This window comes from Merops nubicus, unplaced genomic scaffold (genome assembly GCF_000691845.1).
Source record: "Merops nubicus isolate BGI_N331 unplaced genomic scaffold, ASM69184v1 scaffold37595, whole genome shotgun sequence".
NCBI lineage: Eukaryota > Metazoa > Chordata > Aves > Coraciiformes > Meropidae > Merops > Merops nubicus.
The window spans coordinates 320-19473 of record NW_008608249.1 but is presented as its reverse complement, the minus strand read 5'-3'; the positions used below and the strand labels follow the sequence as shown (position 1 = coordinate 19473).

Below are 19154 nucleotides of genomic sequence, written 5' to 3'. Positions count from 1 at the left end.
TAATTAAAATTAAATTATTAATATAGGTAATACAAATAGGTGATGTAATATAATGTAGGTAATAACCTTACTATAGGTATAACCTACCTCTCTCTTGAGCGTAAAGTTCAGAACCTGGAAAAAAATTAAATGACACATTATTTTCAAAGCCTATAGACTGAGATACAGCAATGGGAACCAGTAAAAAGCCCAAACAACCCCCAAACAAAACAGAAACACAGGTATCCACACAGATACTTAGTTATCAAACTTACACCGCAAGAAAATCACCAGAAGAGCAAAATACATCTCGTTCCTGAAGAACAGACACTTAATTCCAAAATAAAACAATAGTCATCATCAGAGGTGACGCCTCCAGGTACCAAAAACAGGTTATGTTTTTTTTCTGTTGTCGTTTTTTGGAAACAGATAAAATTTTGCCATTAAAAACTATATGTTTTCCCAGGTCTTCAGCTGAAACTGTTTAGATCAAGTAATCGTTCCCATTACTGGAAACTGGAAATGGCAAACAATGAGAATCTATCTGCTTCTCACAGGCAGATTACTGTTCAGGAAGTGACTGGACTTTTCCTGAGGGCGCCACCAAATGCATTTGCTTTGTTTAATTTCTTAAGGTGTATTAAAAAAAACAAGAAGTTCCAATGACATTTATCCTGCAGTTCCTGTCAATACAGATATTTTTGTCACAATTAACCATTTCTGAACACGAAATACCTTTGCTATTTGACCTCAGCAGATCCTTGAGTGGAGCTCCATCAGGAGCCTTTCAGAGAATACATGTACATAATTACTCATTTTTCCCATGTACCTCCAGTTCTAAGTCACTCATTTTTTGCTGCGGCAAAGAACAGCTTTACTGCAGTGTGCACAAATTCAAATTGAAAATTATCTCAGAAACCATAGCTACTGTTGTGTTAGACTAGAATACTGACAGGCAGACCTCTCATACTACGTATCAAAAACACGGAACCGCACAAGACTGTGTAGTCAAGGACAGTGCAAAACATACACAATCATAAAACTTACACCACACAAGAAAAGAACCACCTGGATTTTCATTTCTCAGCAGAAACCTGAAGCAGCACTGGCACAATCTGCATAGAGAAGACACTGGAGCAAGAGTTAAACCTGCTAGTAGCTTGACAGTGTTTGAATTCAGGCACCCCTGAGAGATCTGCTGACCTCTCGGACGTTGTTTAATTTTTTGCAATGGTGTAAGCAACCTGACAATATGACAGTCAACCTGAAATCAGGGACTATTAATTCTGCATCCAAAACACTGAAAATTGGGAAAACGTGATCAAAGGAGGAGAAAAAGCTGCAAAACAGTCGCCTCCAACACTTCTCCCTCAGTTTCCACTGGTATACATGTCTGCCTAAGATACAATAAGGAACTGATGTAAAATTCAGAACACTTGAATGACTCAACTTCCTTTAACAAAATGGGGGCTTTTCTTCTGATTATGGACAGAAGCCTAAACAAAGCCTGAACACAACTAAATCAGCAGCCATCAGCTTTGATTTAGGTGGAATTGTTCTGGAAGACTGGGGTGGGGGGGACGAGAAGTAAAATAATCATGATGCAAAATCTTGAAATCTTGTTACCATGGCCAGTTTCTGGACAATTAAATGGGGAGGGGATGGGAGAGGTACAGAATAAGGAAAGCAATACAATTACAGAGATACTATCCTGTCCCTATCTCATCTCTCTTCTTTACTTTTCTTACTTTGGCACTCTCATTTTTTGTATTAATCTTAAATAATCTGACATTGCAGAAGTGGCAGATTTAAGCATCAATTTCAATCTACCAGAAAAAAATGTACTCTGTAATTTTTAGGAATTCATTTTTAGTACCTTTCAGTTGTTCAGCATATTCCTTCCTCGGTTTATCAGTCTACTTCTAATTCAGACAAGTTATTCCACTTGGGCCATAACACTGACTCAGTCTATGGGCTTGATAGAGTGAGTTAAAATCACGCCCTTCAAAAGGGTTTCTCAAGTTGTGTGTCCCAGAACTCCTTAAGCAGGCTCTTTCTGTGTAGACAGAGCCAGTCCTTTACTTCCAAGCAACATTTTCCAGGATTGTTAGAACACTGCTTAAAACAATACCAAAACAATACCATATACATTCACAGAAGGCTACAGAAAAGACATACAGTTCTCCTAAGTTTCACAGTTGTATAAAAACCCTTTTTTGTTTTTCTCCTGGGGTCAATGAAAACTGTGTTTTTTCCCCAAAAACAATAGTTTAAAACTGTAAGTGCATTTTAATGCTTGTATTACACACATATGCATGGTATTTTTCAAAAGGAAACAGGAGGGAAACACTTCTCTGTTTCACAATGTATCGGCAACATGAACAAGCACCTATCTAGCTGTTTTGCAGGGTGGGAGTACAGAATGGCACAATAGTCACAGCAATTAATGATTAAGAGGTAAGCTGGTTAAGCAGCAATAGTATTTGTTCTGCTTAATCCAGTCTATCTGGAATACACCACCAACAAAAGACTGATGGCTTGGCTAGATGCCAACGGTGGTCTCCAGAGCCAGGTAAAGGAAAAGAGGAGGACAACACATGGCAGATGGAGAACAAAGGTAGATCAACTTGTGCTATTGATAACAAAAAAATAGGAAGGAAGGAGATTGCCCCCTTCCTCCTTTCCCCATAAATTATACAAAGCTCAGCAAACCACGCCAGTCTTTCCCACGGGGGACAAAGGCTCTCCTCTTAGCCATGGTGAGGGAAGCAGAAACAGCCTGTGGGCCAATATCCTCCAGAGAGAGCCAATACGGTAGAGTTCAGAACCAGGCTAGCTTCAGACTGCAGTGGAAAGGACAGTTTTTAGGATCAGCTAAGTCAGGAGTAAGGTTTAACAGTGCCCAAACGTGAGGCTGTTGTGAGATGTCAGTTCTAAGTGAAGGATGTTTCATATGATCTCACAGGCTGATTAGACTGCAATACTCTTGACAAATCCTTAGCACTGCCCTGGAGAGGAAAATCTAGCTAGTACTGAACAAAATCCACAAAGTGAATTCAACTACAGGAATTTAAGCCAAAATATCATGAAACTTGGTAGAAAAACATTTCCAACACAAAAGAATGGCTTGAGAACATCTTCTGTTGTTAAACTGGAAACCAGATTGACTTAAAGAATTTAAACTTAAAAGTACCTGTGCCAGTAATGCAGCTGCATGCTTTTCTAACAGTCATCTTACTGTAATCTCTCAAGATATGTTTTTCTGAAATACATCAGATCAAGCAAAGTTCTTCTAATATACATCATATAAAGAATTCCAATCAGACCCTATTATAATTGTGGGAAAAATCGGATTGACCACAAAAATGCAACACAGAACAGTCATATCTGATGCAATGCCTCTGAAACGTGTGGGAATCATTCCATCTGACCTACTGCCCAATGAATAGAACCCTGAACTATTAAAGCTGTGCTCACCTGGGAATTCACAATCCCCATTTCTGCTGGCTGGGTCCCCTGCTACTTGCTTACATATGACGTTTCCTAAAAAACATCAACTCTGTCATTTGAACAAAGTTCTGCCTAAAATCAGAGGCAAAGCATATTTTCCTAACTAAGGCCAAAATGCTTGATAAGATTTTCAAATCTTTCCCTCCTCACATAGAACGTTTCCACCCTCTCTCAGGCAGGAAGGGAAGCTCTGCGTTCACACCACATTCCAGCTGTTCTCGCTTGCTCCAGCTGGCAGCAGGGAGCACAGCGCAGTGCTCACCTTCCCGACTGACAGCTCACTTCCTGGCAGAGCACACGCCGACTGCAGTGGATCTTCTGGGGCCCCTAAACTTTGTCACCTGGTCTCAAATGTTCAGTTTCTGATGGGAGTTTCACTCCTGAAAAGATGAAGTCTCTACAGGTGTTGCTTTCAAGCTCTACCTCACTGATTTACTGACAAAACATTTCCCTTAACACAAACATTCTGGGGTCATCACATCTTCTCGCTGATAATGGAGGCTCCACATGATTTCTTGTGCAAGTTCACCAATTTTAAAAACAGTTAATTGCTATAGCTACAAAAATGTATAAAAATTCATAGACCTGTGTCCATCTATACTGAAGTTACCACAAGCTTTCCAGTAACTAAAATCAAGAACAGAAAAGCAGCTCTGATTTCTAATTCCCCAAACCCTGACGCATATAATCATTTTATCATTTTGGTTCCTTACAACTGTGAAATATTTTGCTTAATTATCACTTCCCATTTGAGTATGATCATAGATACCAGAATTATAACAAACGTTGCTGTTTTCACAAGTCTAGACAAATCCCTGGGGAACTGGGAATGAACTGACTTGGTTCTACAAATGTTTTCGGGGTATGTTGTCTTCTCTTGAATGTAAGCCACGTGCATAATTTGTCTCTGTTTTTAAAGTGTCACTTTGTACCTCCCTGCAGAAGAAAAAAAAATAATATTACCCCTGCATTTGATTATTTACAAAGGTCATTAAAGAAATGAACACTTTTTTCTAGAAGTCTGTAATTTACAGACACTAGCTTGCTGCAAATTTGTGCTTGTGGGAATAAATTGCATTTCACACTGGCACCATCTACTGGGAGGTGAGCAGGACAGCGCGGCATGCTGTGATTCCCCTGCTTCTCTTCCACAATTAAACCTGTGACTGCTGGTATCCAACACCTCCTCCAAATGGCAACACGAATTAGATTTGGAAAAGTAACCGAAGGAAGCAGGAAGGTGCTAATGAGAGAATATCACTGGTTTTCATACTGAAATTTTTCATTTGAATACGACAGGAGTTAATTATTACTATTTGGCTTTACTGTTCCTTACTGCTACGGTGCAACAGGGAAAAGAACACCAGGAAGCTGAACTCTTCACTCATAATGCAGGCAGCACACGTTTCCATATAACTTAAAAATTCACACAGATCAAAGGACATAAATTCTTTCTTTCAGAGGTGTGAAACCTATTTGTAGGTTTCCATTATGATGATAGGCTCTGATGCCATCTCTCAAGCTTCCTCTGTTCCAGCAGCATGCCTAAGTGACTGATTCTAAACCCTAAGGATATTTTTAACTGCTGTCTTCTACTAAGTAAACAAATTCCTCAGTTTAAAAACAGATACCACAGACCATGCTGCTATCACACTGTGCTTATCTTGCAACATACCAGCATTTGCACTTGTTTTGCTTAACATCCAGCATTTCTGGATGCAACAGAAAACAGCTTTGAGCACTACAATATTCTTTGCAGAGTATTTGCAGAGACAGTACCAGAGAAAAGGTCACAACCTTCTGGCTGGAAAGGGAATTAATTCTGGAAGTATTCTTTCTTCTCTGTACATTCTCATTGGTTTTGTACTGCTTGATGATTCTCCAAGCATTATTCCACATCAGTTCCATACATAAAATTCATTTGGTAGTCACTCAACAAGCTGATTCAAGCTGACAGAAAATCTTTCAGCAGACTTTACACAAACCAGGAGGAAGAATTTCTCTCTTTCCTGATCTGCAGCAGCCATTGCTGCTGCTCGTGTAACTTCTGGTTAGGGTGCACAGAGGGGCAGGTACTCCTCATAGTACACAAACATAAGTTGGAAGAGGACTGAAAAAGACATAGTCCTGACTGGTCTATTTAGAAGTCAAAAGTACATCCACAAGTTTGTAAAGAGAGCTGATTAAGACAGTACTCTCTCTCTTTCAATCTGTAGTATTCTCACAGCAACTTTTCAGACAGTGATGTTAGAATTTATCCCAAGAGAAATGCTTTAGTAACACAAACATTTTATGTCTCATCAATTTTTTTTTCTTTCTTTTTCCTATTTTTTGGGGGGAGGAGTGGGAGTAGTCAGAGGGAAGACATACCATTTAAACGTATTTCATCTTTGGAGGATTTGTGAGCTTCTAGTTTAATGAAATTGGGTACCCAAAATCTCCTTTCACCTGCTGACAAGTTCCTTGCAATTTGCAGTTCACTGAAAAAAAAATCACCCCATTAAAATTCTAATTCAGAACCTATGGATCACGGAAAGAAATTTAAAGATAACTCATATATGCATATATAAGACATCCATTCTTCTTTTATTCTTACTTGCCCTCTAGAAGAATAATCTTCTCACAATCAAATACCAAGTGGTTAAAACAAACAGCAGACTTGCCACCACAGCCATTTTGAGTAGAAGTGTCAAAATACGGTATCTAGCTACATCAGTAAAACCTTTCTGCAGACAAAACAGAAGTGCTTCATTTAACTCATCACCAGACAACTGTCTGGGCATGGTGATTTCTAGCAAGCCTTCTGCAGACACACACTGTAGCAGACTCTCTGCCAGAATGGAGGAGCTCTCAGGATGAGAAACTGGGAGTGACTTTTATTACTCTGCTGAAACATGCAAATTTCCCTGGAAGCCCACAATGGGACAGATACAGTGCAAAGCCTTCACAGCCCTACTACAGAATGCTATCACACACTATTTGCATTTTCAAGTCAAAGAACTGACCTGAGGCAGAATATTATCACAGCACCCAGTGATACACATCTCCTTTTCAGACTTCTTAACTTGTTTTGGCTGGATGACTTCTCTTTATTACTTTTTGTTAAATTTATTCCGTTCTTCCTACATGTACAAGCATGTTAATTCCAGACAGGAAACTTGTAAATCTAATAAAAAGGGAACTCCAAGCTCACACATTATCTTACTGATGCTATAAAACTCTGTGTATACATGTTGAACTGATCAACAACGTATTAGTCCAAAGTCAATAGCCAGCTCAGCCAGAAAAACAATGAACATGGAAGTAAACTTTATTACTATCCAAGACACTCCTGAAGAGACCAACAAGCTAGTTAGTATTCAAAGTATTCAAAACCTCACAGAAAGGTAATGCCAAGGGCTAATTTTGTCTTTTTTTCCTGCATTTCAGATTGACAATATGGCCAACTGGATGCCATATGGACAATACGGATGCTGTTCTTGCTGCAGGGCAAAATAAGACAGTAACATTTTGTCTCATAGTAATACTATAGAATTTAATGAAGCTCATTCTCTTCAATTTGGGACACTTGCAGTGCATGTGGAAAAAATCCTGCCTTCAGGCCTTTACAAAGCTGCCATGAAGATGTTATCCACCTTCAGATCTGTTGAACACTCATCACAATTACATCCGCACAAACCAGCAGAGATTAAAAGTGTTATTCCAAGAGTAGTACTTGACAAAAATAATGCATCAGTGGCACACACAACTCCCATGAACACAGACAGTCCATTGGGTTATACTTTAGCAAAATTCTAGTATTTCGAGCCCTTCCTTCCCCTGTAGTATTTAGCACTCTTTTTTTTCTGGAAACTTCTTTATATCAACCTAACTTAATTATTTATGTTATGAACTTCCTCTGAAGTCTCATTTTCTAACCAGTCCATGGTACTACTCCCCTAGTGCAGATCTATCAACTGCAGTCTGGTTTTTCTACATAAGCCTCTGCTGTCATAATGGTTCAAAAACCTTTTTACATAAGTGGTGTCTCTATTAATGCTCTGCAAAGAAATTATAAAAGTAAACAGATACTTGAGCAGATGAAACAGCTAAGCCCAAGTACTGGAGAGCTGAATAAAATGCAGTTTTCCCCAGGGCTGCTTGGCAGAGTCCAAACCAGCCCAAAAAGGCACAAATGGTTGTGAAATAGCCCTCGCCCCGTTTCTTCGCACCACAGCCCTCGGCAGCCTCCCCGCCACAGCCCCGGGCCGCCCGCCCGGGAAGGGCTCCAGGCAGCTTTAGGCTACCTCACCACTTTAGGGTCCTTTTTTTGTGGTTTTCTGACAAAGAACGGGCCTCCACTACAGGAAAATGCACAAACGCTCCCAGTTCTTCTGACAGCTGCGTTTTCACACACGCTTCCTGTCAGCTGCAAAAAACCATTCCGGTCTTGTGGTTAGTTGTCAGCATGTCCACATAAAAACGTTTGCAAGGGGAGGGTGGAGGTCGTCTTAAATTCAAACAAACAAACAAACCCTCCAAAAATACCACGAGGATGAAGGAAGCTGCACACAAAATTCTGTAAGGAAACCACAATGCTGTGGTTTCCCTCCCTGGGAGGGGGTTTGTGCTACACAGGACAGACCCTGTATGACCTTGTCTTACTGCCTTCAGAAACTGGAAGCCAAGAAGTAAGACAAGGATCACAAAAGCACTTTTAAGGCATTCTCTGTGTAAGCAGTTCTTCACATACAACAGGGCCTAGAGTCCTTTAGAAGGCACTGCCCATGTATAACTAAAGATTATATTTACTTTGCCCAGATGATGACAGAGAACATCTACTTGCTGCAACTGTAATTACGTAGCTTTGCATTACTGATTAGATGATCAAACTACTCATCAAATTTGGTTTTACAGTGGTGTTGAACTCACAATATTTGTACCTTCTAGTACAGCTTAACATTTGAAGTTGACCAAAATATTTCCCTAACAAGCAGGCTAGCTATAAATATTTATCAGCATCTTAAAACTTCTATAGATTCAATATTCCTTATTTTTGACAATTATTTTTAAAGTTATGTTTGCTAAAACCCCCAGTACCACGTACTCCCTTAGTCTCAGCCAAACAATCACTTGTATTATCTCTAGCAAATGCATGATTGACACGAGCCAGTGATCTCATTCCTGTCTAAGAACAGTGGTAGAAAAATTATGTATTCTTGTATATGGCATGGCAGCATGGTTCTGCAACACAGCTCATGCCTAGAAAAGCTGCTGACTATGTCAGCTACCTCTTAGAACATCTGTATGTGACGTTTAGTTGTATCCCAAACTGCTGTATCTCACTCCACAGCTTTTTTCTTCTGCCCATTGCTCTGACATAGGCTAAATGTAAGTGGAATATGACAAAAGTCTTACACAAACACCAGTAAAGATCAGCATTGTTTCCATATTTAGGACTTCCTCAACCCCTAGAGCCACTCCTCAAAGCGTTCAGTAGTGTAACTCCACCAGCTCTCTCGCTCAGTATCAAGAAAATGTTTTTGCTCACAGTTCTGCTGTTTTCCTACCGTAAGCCAGGGACATACTTCTTACCTATTACAAATCTTTCTAAACAAGAGCTGTTGTTTCTTGTCTGAAAGCTTTCTTTTCTTCTTTTAGCTCAAACGTCTCAGCAGATACAGAACACTACCGCAAATGGCAAAGGTAAGTTCTTGCCTTTTCTTTTTTTTGGTTTTCTTTTGGTATATGTGCCGATACCAACTGCCAACAAAAAAATTGGGGAGGGATTTAAAAATGTCCAAAAATCTTAATGTAAAATTAAATCTTTTGCCCTGTCTGTGCAGTGAGACAGTTTACAACTTTCTAGACAAAGTTAACTGTCACTTCGATGACTCGTACATAGTCAAAATTGCTTTAAATTCTTAAAATGTACTTTTTCCCCCTCTAGAAGTAAGAGAATTTATCTTAGTTATGACTACTTTATTATTATTTCCTATGAAAAGACATTACAAACTTTTATTACTAATTTATTTGTATAATATCATAAAAGCAAACTAATATGATAGACTATCAAGGCTCCTGCTGCTTCTATTCAAAAATTCAATCGACTTACATGAGGTTAATTCTACCTATCTACACACAGCCACAAATAAAATCCTGCTTTTACTTTCAGGTTCATGTCCTACCCCTCAACCAGCACATAAGGTTACTTTCTCCTACAACAAATATACCATAATATTTATGTTTTATACATGCATTAATTATTGTTGTAGTTCAAACGTATTTTTGTTGGTTCATCTGGATGTATCTGTTTGTTTTGTGTGGGCATACCCTCTTTTGAGGAAGACATGCATTTTTCATCACCTGGTGGAAGCTGCATACTGATTTTCAGAAATACAAAGTTGTGTTGCCCACTACTGGAGACGGCAAAAATTATAATCTTCTATTTCAACAAAAATAAGTATAGCCTGGTCCTCAACTTAATTTGAGAATTATCCAGGTTTCTTGAATGATGGGTGCAGTGAACTCACTTGGAAGTTTCTTCTTCCCAGAGATGCTGTCCAATCCCAGGCTCATTCCTGTTCCGATGACTGTGAATGTGATGATCAACCAGAACGTGACCCTCTCCTGCCACTCAGACTCTGGCTCTCCACCTGTCAGATACACGTTGTTTAAACGTGGTCAGACAGTATCCACTTTAAATGGGCCAGACTTGACCCCTGTTTTGTTTAACTTGACTATCAAGTCTGCCAGTGACGTGGGTGAATACAAATGCAAAGCTAAGAATAACATCTCCAGCAGTGGAAAATACAGCAATAGTTTCAACTTCACCCTTACAGGTATGTCTTGCTGTGTACCTGCTCAGCACTTTGCATTTTAGGGGCATGCAGCCATGTCTGAGGCAACGTGGCAGGGTTTTGTCAGCAGCAGGTCCTGGTTTGGACCTCAGCATGCAGAGCTGTGTGGCCTTGAGCTGGACTTCCCTGCAAGCAGCTGTTAGTTTAGGAGCCCTCAACGTCCACCTCACTTACCAGTCTTGCTGCTGAACCCAGAGTCTTGCTGTGGAGTTTGTGCTGTACTCGGTGACATAGTCTCTTCACTTTTCTTTTCACAGAGCCAGTTTCCAAACCAGTGTTGAGCTCACCCACCTCTCAGACAAAGAAGGGCCAGCATGTGACCCTGTCTTGTCTCTCAGAGAATGGCTCTCTTCCCATCACATACAGATTCTTCAAAGGCAGCCAAAGCCTCTCTTGCCCAATGAAGATGCAAAAGAGGGAAGCAGCTGTGATTTATCTGTTTATTAATTCCTCTAGTGACCTTGGAACCTATACATGCAAAGCTGAAAATAGCATTCACAACAATATAAAATACAGCAACAGTTTCAACTTTACATTAGCAGGTATGCACACGTGAAGCATTTTACCACTGTCAGCAAACAAAGATTTTTACCCATGAATTTTGTACTTTCAAAACATGTGGTTTTTTTACAATTTTAAAAAAAGTTTTTAAAAAGAATGGAAAAATATGTAATTCCACACAGCCTAGATAGCAGTAGAAGTTGAAGTGACCATTCACTTTTACAAGAGACCCCTGGCCCACCTTACTCCACCCTGGGCAGAGGCTAGTTTCGCTTTGCTCTCTGGTCCTATGAAAGAGGGACTCTACTGGCACCAGCAAGCTCCCTTCCTTCTGCTGGGGCAACATGAGCTTCAGAATCTCCTGAGTGGTTATGTTAACCAGTTAATCCAACAGCTGAAAGAAATAGAAAGTCTTGATTTTAATTTACAGAAAATACTTAGAATATGAATCAACATTGAATTGCATAAACACTTTTTTTTTTTTTCTTTGCAGAAGAGAGAAGCCATTCTGAATGCCTGATAATTTCTTTTGGACTTATCTTATCACTACTTATAATAGGACTTGCTCTGGCAATTCCATTTTTCATAATTCCTTTATATAAAGCAAGTGAGTTACTTGAATTTCTGTTTAATTTTCCAGAGGTGCTCCTTTATGTGTGTGAGCATCATGCTCCGAGTTATGCTCCTGGTATTTTAGGCTGTTGTCAAGTCTCCTTTAACAACACAGACAACTTAATGAGATACTGACAAGGCAAAACCCCTGAGCTATGTTTTAGATGGCAGGTCTGGGATGGGGGAAGCAAAGCAGCATCTGATTTAATACACATAAATGTTGGAAGGAATTTGACCTTGTTATTCTTAGTAAAGAACGGAAATGCTATTAAAAATACCCTTCGTTAAGGAGTGATTTTTATAATGAAAATAACATTATCTGAGATCTCCAAGTACTCAAATGCATATAGGCATGCATTTCATTTTCTTTTAGAATCTGCAGAAAAATCTAAGTCTCCTGGGTCCTCAGCTGGCCTTACTTCAGCAACAAATGCAGGAGAGTCTGAGGACTGTGTCATATACACAGAGATTGGTAAGTTCACGTTATAACTTGTGGGTGTTTGATAAATGCTATTACACTATTTGTAGCTAGTATGGACAGATTTCTTCACGTACTAGAAAAGCCATGGCAAGGGACACCTCCTATCACTCAGTAAGGGACAGTCTCAGCTGTGCCTGGCAGAGACATTATTTGAAGTCCCTCAGGATGCACATTTGGCTCTGCCTGTCAGCTGTGCAGCCAAAACTGCAACTGGTTCAAATGAACTGAACGTCCTTAAAAAAATCTGCTGTGAACAGAAGTAAAATGAAGAACTGCATTTGGCAACTCATGGTGAGGAAACAGCTGTTACAGAAGAAAAGAAAATGAGAAGAAAGGAGATCAGAGCTGCAAGACCCATTGACTAAGAAATAAAAGTGGGCTACATGCAAGTTCTAGCAAAGTAAAACTCATGTAGCTCCTGCATCCTGTTCAAAATTGTTCAGGACCCAGTAGTTCTTTATTCTTTGTTTCCTAACTTTGACAAGACTCAACGTCAGTTCAAACTGAAATTATGAAGTAGTGCCAAACAAAGTAACTGATCTGTGTTAAGATATTGTACAACTTCATACACAGTAAAGAAGACATGAAAACTGCAGTGCTATTAGCTTGCAGCTTTCTGCATTTGCCTTATAAGTGAATGTCAGTATTGTCAAGGGAAAAAGAACCCCCATAAACAAACCAACAGCAAAAGTATTATGTTTCCTGTTTCTAAACATCAAAAAGGGAATAATTCTTTCCAGATAAATCTGTCTTCCTGCTCCTGCAGCAGCCAGGTAGCATTGCAGCTGCTCTGCTGCGCTGGCTCAGAGCTCTGGGCAGATGCTGGTGTTCTACCCACACAGCCTGCAAAAGCATGGTAGATTTATATCCAATGTGGAATCTCTCTGCTCTGTTTCAAGATTTATTTTTTTTTTTTAAATAACATAAACCTGATCAGCCTATTATCAATGAGCTAACTGCTGTTCATCATCTTTAATCCAGAGCCTGTTAAACGAGAAGATGAATACATCAACTTTTCCGTTATTAGAAGAGAAGATGAAAAAGGTGAAAATCTCAAGCTATAATACTGGAAAATATAATGTGCAGAAGTATGTTTTGGGGTGATTTTGCTGGGGGGAGGCATAGTTTACATAGAAGCAGTAACATACTAAAACTGGTTATTTACTACAGAGAAATTTAAAAAACTTACAGGACTTATTTTGAGGGGAAAAAAGCAAACAAAGAAGCAAATGCCTATCATCATCCTATGAACCAAAAATTCAACAGCTGCATTAGGAAACCATGCAGATGTTATTAGTGACCCAGGTGCTAATGGTATATTAATTCTTCTATGGGGTACCTGTGCCAAAAAAAAATTAAATTATTATGTTATTCTGGCTTTTAGCAGAGAAGAGAGCATGTGCTACTGTCTATTCAGAGGTCCTCCTCAGAGAATGAGTACAAGGTAAGATCTCTTTTGTGGTTAGCTTAACCACATACTTTTAAAAGAATCTTTCAGTCCTCAGATGTGACAAGTAACACCACGTCAGCACAGGGAGAGATGAGTTTCAGATACTAGTTTCCTGGCCTCATTATTTTGTAGACAGACAATACAGCTCGGTCTCTACTAGCAAGTTATCCCCAAGTCATAATCTCTAAGGACTTCAGTTTAGAAGAAAACGCAGAACAGACAGGAATTGGAATTAACAAAGACTCGAGCAGAGACCCCACTGCACAAACAGCAGCTTCTCCCCCAGCTGCACCATAAAAAGCACACGGAGACAAAGCGGCGCAGTGGCCGTGGGGCAGCGCCCTGCTGGACACAGGGCCTGGCACAGGCTGCTGCTGAACGAACAGAAAGCAACCAATGGTGTGAAGCTCTCAACCAGACCAGAGTTTCTGTACATTTAACAGTTCTGAAGGAGAAACTGGACCGTATGCAAGCATAAGGTGATCAAAAGGCTTTAGTCAAGTATTAAAAAAATAATTGAAATAGCCCATGTTGTCCTCTTAGGCACATGTCTTGTATTACTCTTGATAATGTATTTCTAATTTTTATGTTTATCAAGTGCAAGACGAAGAAAAAATGTTGAAGAACTGAGGCCATGTGATTAAAATAAATTCCTACTAACAGGCAGTACACAGATAATTACCGATGTTATTAAAACATTTAAGATTTGGAAGTCTTTTGTATAAAATACCATTTTCCAGCAGAGACTGTAATTGTGTCAGCAGTAGAGATGAAAGATGAATTTTTAGGTTAGGATAGAGTATTTTCATTAAGATTCTGATTCTGTTTTAGCAGAGGACTTAGCAGTGTTGGATTAATGGTTGCACTTGATGATCTTAAAGGTCTCTTCCAACCTAAAGGATTCTATGATTCTAAGACAGTAAAACTCAAAGACATGGAAGAGAATGTGGTTAGCCCTGCTAACGAGTGACAAGTTTGTCTCTTACCTCTTCAAGGCAACCTGGAAGACCTAGATGGTCTAGGTTCCACAGAGAACAGACGCACCACCAAGTTTTAGCAGAACAATCTGCAGAGAAAGCACCGAGTCCATGACACCGTATAAGCCAGCTTAGGCACAGATGTTTAAGAAATTCCTTTTATTCAACAAATTTAAATTTACACATTTTTGGCTGATGTTACATACTTAGTTAAAAAGTCCTTCAGCCTAGAAATGTGCATCATTTCCTTCATGGTGGTGTCTCTGCTTCTCAGCTGGACCACTCCATTCTCCAGAGTGGCATCAGTTATCAAGATCATGAAGAGAATGCTCATCTCATCATACCTGCAAAGAGAAGAGCACAGCAGTCACTGCTTTGGGTGTATGAAAAAATCAGATAAGTTATGTACAAATGACCATAAGCTGTAAATATTTGTTATACTGCTCTAAATCCAGTGTGAATACACCAGTTTTCTTGTTGCCACTCTGTGCTTTCACGATTATATTTATTGAAATTATTTAGTTACTTTAGTACATAACAAGAACGTTATTTGCTGATCTATTACAAGAGTATTTTTGTAGAAGCAGAATATATATCTCTTCTGTTATTTAATAGCCAGGTCTACTTTGAAGACTACTGCACAAAATAGTCATTTATTTTCTCTCAGGAAAAAATATTCATCGAGATGCTCAGGATCCATTGACAGGGGCAGCTTTGTGCTCAAAATTTCAGGACATGGTTTAGTGGTCATGGTAGTGTTGGGTTGATGGTTGGATTTGAGTAGCTCAGAGGTCTTTTCCAATCTTAATGATTCTATGACTCTAAAATTCACACTGATGGACAAATCATCTATGAAGCCCTCAAACAGAATTGCACTTTTGATCTGCACAAATAAGTCCACCGCATATCCTAATGGTAACGGCTTCAGACTTGGAAGAACTTGTACATTCAAGACTAGACACAGTGTGCTATTTGAAATGCTGCTGAGGATAAAACACAGAACCCGTCTAGCTGCAGAAACTGGGGGTAAGGGTGGGAAACAGTTCTGAATTACTCAATTTAAGAAATTTAATTTTCAATCTGAGAGTCTCTAAAAGACATTTTACAGGTCCAGAGAAACAACAATAACGTGAAAGGCTTAGACTTCAGTTAATCTTAAATATGAACTAACATTGCTCTTCATAATAAAACTTATTGAATGCAAGTCTACAGTTTGGGATACACGCCTTCAGTCATGAGGTTACTGCACTCAATGACTTCTTACTGAAAACGGGCGTATTCTCACTAGTCCACAGCAAGTCATCTTTGACCTCCATAGTTTAATTTACAAAAGACTGTTTCTCCTTACTTTGTGTAAAGCTGTTCCAGAGATACCTGCACGGTTTCAAGATAACCCGGCCATACAGAAATTCTATTTTCTGACAGTTCACTGAACAATCCTTGACAAACCTGTGTTTATTTAAAAACAAAAGTTAAAAGACAGACTTTGAGGGCTTGGAATCCTATACTAAGAAATTATTAAAACTCTCCTATGTATGCTATTAGCATTCCTAGATAGTGTTGAAATAATCTCCAAGTAGAAAGCAGCCTGGCAATTAAATATTTTAATATATTTAAATAAATTAAAGAAGCCTGTTTCTACTAAAAAATACACCACTGTAGGTTTCTTCCCTTCTGCAGGGACTGGCTTAATGACTGACTTCAATAAAAACTTTCTAGAAAGCCTTCTGAAGATGTGACACGTATTCAGATAAATCCAAAGATTAAGAGCTGAGAGGGTTTGTGCCATTTTCCTTAATTTTGGATGAAAAAAACATCAACTCTATTAATAGTGCTAAGAGCAGCAAGGAAGGCACCTCCTGCTCACTGTCTGCAGTGTACTCACTCCTTCAGCTGCGACTCACAGGCTGCACAGCAGAAGCACAGTGAAGTCTGTACAGCCATGAATCTCTGAGAACCAGAGGAGCAGCAGGACTGCCCCCAGCGCAAACCGCGTCTGGGCTGTAACAGGGCAACGGAAAAACCAGCTCAGAACTGAAATACTTTCTCACAACATACCTGTCTCAGCTCTGTCGTTGGACCTTTTCCTACATCCAAGGCCACTTTAATAGGTGCTAAACAAGGATGAAGCTTAAGCACCTAATAATTTTACAGAAAAACAACAGATTACTAGAAGTATTTAGTGTGAAATTGCAAACACAAGTAGGAACTATTATTTTTCACTGAAACCAAGGTTCTAAACATGCACAGTTTTTCTCATAGCACAAAATCCCAGAGTAGAAGCAAGCTGTATTTTATAGAACTAGCACACACGCCAGCTAGGTCAGCATAGCAGAAAGTACTCTATTTTGGCTAAAACCTGGAAAAGAGATGAAGTTTTGTTAGCAGAGCTCCACTGTCTTTAATGGAGCCAGTGACCAGAGACAGCCCAGCAGACAGTTCCCATCCAGCCACTGCCTGTTCCTAAAGATCAAGTGGCTCTTTAACTACCAAGCACTGTCTGAAAGCTAGTGCTTGAACTCTGGGAAACCAGGGTACAAGTGGGAACAATGATGGCCCCTGGGGAATGCCCCACTATCACCTGTAACCCACTTTGTCTACTCTTCTCAGCAACCTTCAAATGCTGCTGAAGAGACAAGCTCTTCTTTCCATGCACAGCAGCTACATTCCAATTCCTCTTAACTTCGTCATCACTTGCATGGCAAGAGTTTAACTCCTCATCAGAGAGAAGGTAGAATAAAAAAGGTGACCTCAGAATAAGGGGCAAATGTGCTTGTGTGGGTGAAAAGGATGACAGAGGCAGTCCTGTGTTGCTACCAGTGAGAAGCATTCTGTCTGCACCAGCTGGGGAAGGGAACAGAGGATGGCCATGTGGAAAAGAGAGTTTTCCATGCTGGAATTTACCACACTGTCTGTGGGTTTTGTACTTGGACTTCCCTTATGCTTTCTACAGAAAGTTACCTTTCTCTGTGAAGTTTTCTTTTTTGTCAATGGATTCTCAGCTAGCTGCAGAGAATCAAAGAGATAGGCTAACACTCCTCGGTCCAGATTTCCACTCACAGACAGAACGTGAGGAATAACATTCTTCCTTCCATCTCGGCCCTGAGGAGAAAAAACCCACAACAGGGATACCTGAAAGACTGTTCCCAAAGGCTTTCATTTACTTTAAATATACAATGAGGGACTGAGCTCAAGCACCCTTATTACATTTAAAATATGGCCAGATGTATATTTTAGCAAGTTACTAACAATCTTAAAAGTGTAACTAGAAAAGATTGTAACACTGGGGAAAGCACAAGACCAGAGCACAATGAGATTATTTTCTTGTTCTGTCTCTCTGATCATAAATTTAAATCTATGGAGAATACACTTGAAACTGCATTTTCCCTTGGACTTTTGTAGACTGTTGTCAATACAGCTCATTTTGAATTTCCAAGAATTAACTCCTATGCAAAAAAAACCCAAAACACGAATTTATCTGCTTGTTAAAATGAAGGTCTGACTGCAGAGTAGCGATTGTACTGATTTTATAACAAAATAATAAAAAGACAGTCACATACTACACAGACCAGCAAAAAAAAACCCAAAATCTCTCACGTTATCTTTATGAGAAAAGATTTTTAATACAGTAATGCTTACAAGTAACTTTGAACTATCCCCTGGGTACATCTGTAACAGTTCAGTATCACCGAGGTTCTTCAGTGTTTCTATTGTTTCTGTCCCCCAAGGAAAGCTGTATTGCAAATTGAATCCTCTTCTTCCTTCTTCATCCTGAAAGTCACTGCTGCTGAAGTTGGATGGGCCTACTGCAAACTGAAAACAAAAGATGAGGTGATCACTGGTGGATGCTGCATTAACTACACCAAAACCCAAGCACATAGTGCAAGCTGAAGGCTGTGATTTTTCAGCAAGAGATTTTTATAAATTACAGCCCAAATCTCTTTGGTTTACAGCACTTTCATCTCAAACCACACAGAACATTTTCCTTTTTTCAAGTCACACCGTAAACTACTGGACTACTTGTCATAAACTTAAATAGTTTTTTTGTTGTTGTTGTTGTTTCCCAACAAGAAATACATGTATTTCAGTGAGAAGAATAGGCAAATGCCACAAAACCAATCAGGGTTTTGCCCTTTTTTTGAGATATAAAGGAGAAGCTCAAGATGTCCCATGGGTGTGTTACTCTTACCCTTCTCCACCACTGGAGCCTCTGGCGTAACCAGTAATCGAGCCACTGTCCTGCAGTTCTGGGAGAACTAAACCATGCAAGCAAAGACGTGGTCCTTTCGCCTATTCTTTAAACAATAGCAAGGTCAGCAAGTTAACTCCTTCAAAAATAACAAGGAAAAAGCAAGAAACAGTATTCAAAAACAATCCAAAAGTGAGATAAGTGCAAATAGTTGGTTTAGGCATGGAAAGGGATTAATTCCTCTATTACTCTACCTCAGAATGCTTTTGTTATGTTGTTCATTTTCTGGAATGGAGTGAAAGCACACTCCAATTTGAGCGAGGCCACAAGGCAGTCTTTTGTTCACCAGTTCTAAGCAGCTAACGTACTGGGCCAAAGCACCTGTCAAAAAACAAATCATTCATTTCAGTACCTGGAGAAGATCTAAAATTTTTAATTCTGCTTAGAGAGAACGCAGCACAGACGATACACATTGTCATTGGTACGTGCAGTCCCATCCACATGAATGCTTTGCAGAGATCAGCTCAGAGTCCGTAGCCCGGTTCCTCCGGGTACTTTGGCAGCTGTGCTTTTGGCGTGCCTTCCCCTTCATTACCAGTGGAAGCATCCATGAGCG

The 19154-nt window shown here is 39.6% G+C and overlaps 2 protein-coding genes across 2 annotated transcripts in view; one reads left to right on the top strand and one right to left on the bottom strand.

The window, feature by feature from the left end:
* Positions 1 to 9129: 9129 nt before the first annotated feature.
* Positions 9130 to 13407, top strand: MILR1 (mast cell immunoglobulin-like receptor 1; the record flags this gene model as incomplete). Its single annotated transcript, XM_008940212.1, is given in 7 exon segments — positions 9130 to 9174; positions 10023 to 10310; positions 10586 to 10870; positions 11323 to 11436; positions 11815 to 11913; positions 12904 to 12966; positions 13310 to 13407. Coding segments are annotated over 7 exon segments (992 nt in total), but the record flags the coding sequence as incomplete, so codon positions are not given.
* A 1084-nt stretch (positions 13408 to 14491) lies between these two features.
* POLG2 (polymerase (DNA directed), gamma 2, accessory subunit) overlaps positions 14492 to 19154 on the bottom strand; it is a gene marked incomplete at its 5' end in the record, with an annotated part of 4976 nt that continues 313 nt past the window's right edge. Inside the window, 7 exons of the mRNA XM_008940211.1 lie at positions 14492 to 14693; positions 15698 to 15798; positions 16408 to 16488; positions 17311 to 17451; positions 17989 to 18162; positions 18539 to 18644; positions 18793 to 18919. Coding sequence (XP_008938459.1) covers positions 14528 to 14693; positions 15698 to 15798; positions 16408 to 16488; positions 17311 to 17451; positions 17989 to 18162; positions 18539 to 18644; positions 18793 to 18919 — 896 coding nt within the window. The remainder of the gene's footprint in view (positions 14694 to 15697; positions 15799 to 16407; positions 16489 to 17310; positions 17452 to 17988; positions 18163 to 18538; positions 18645 to 18792; positions 18920 to 19154) is intronic.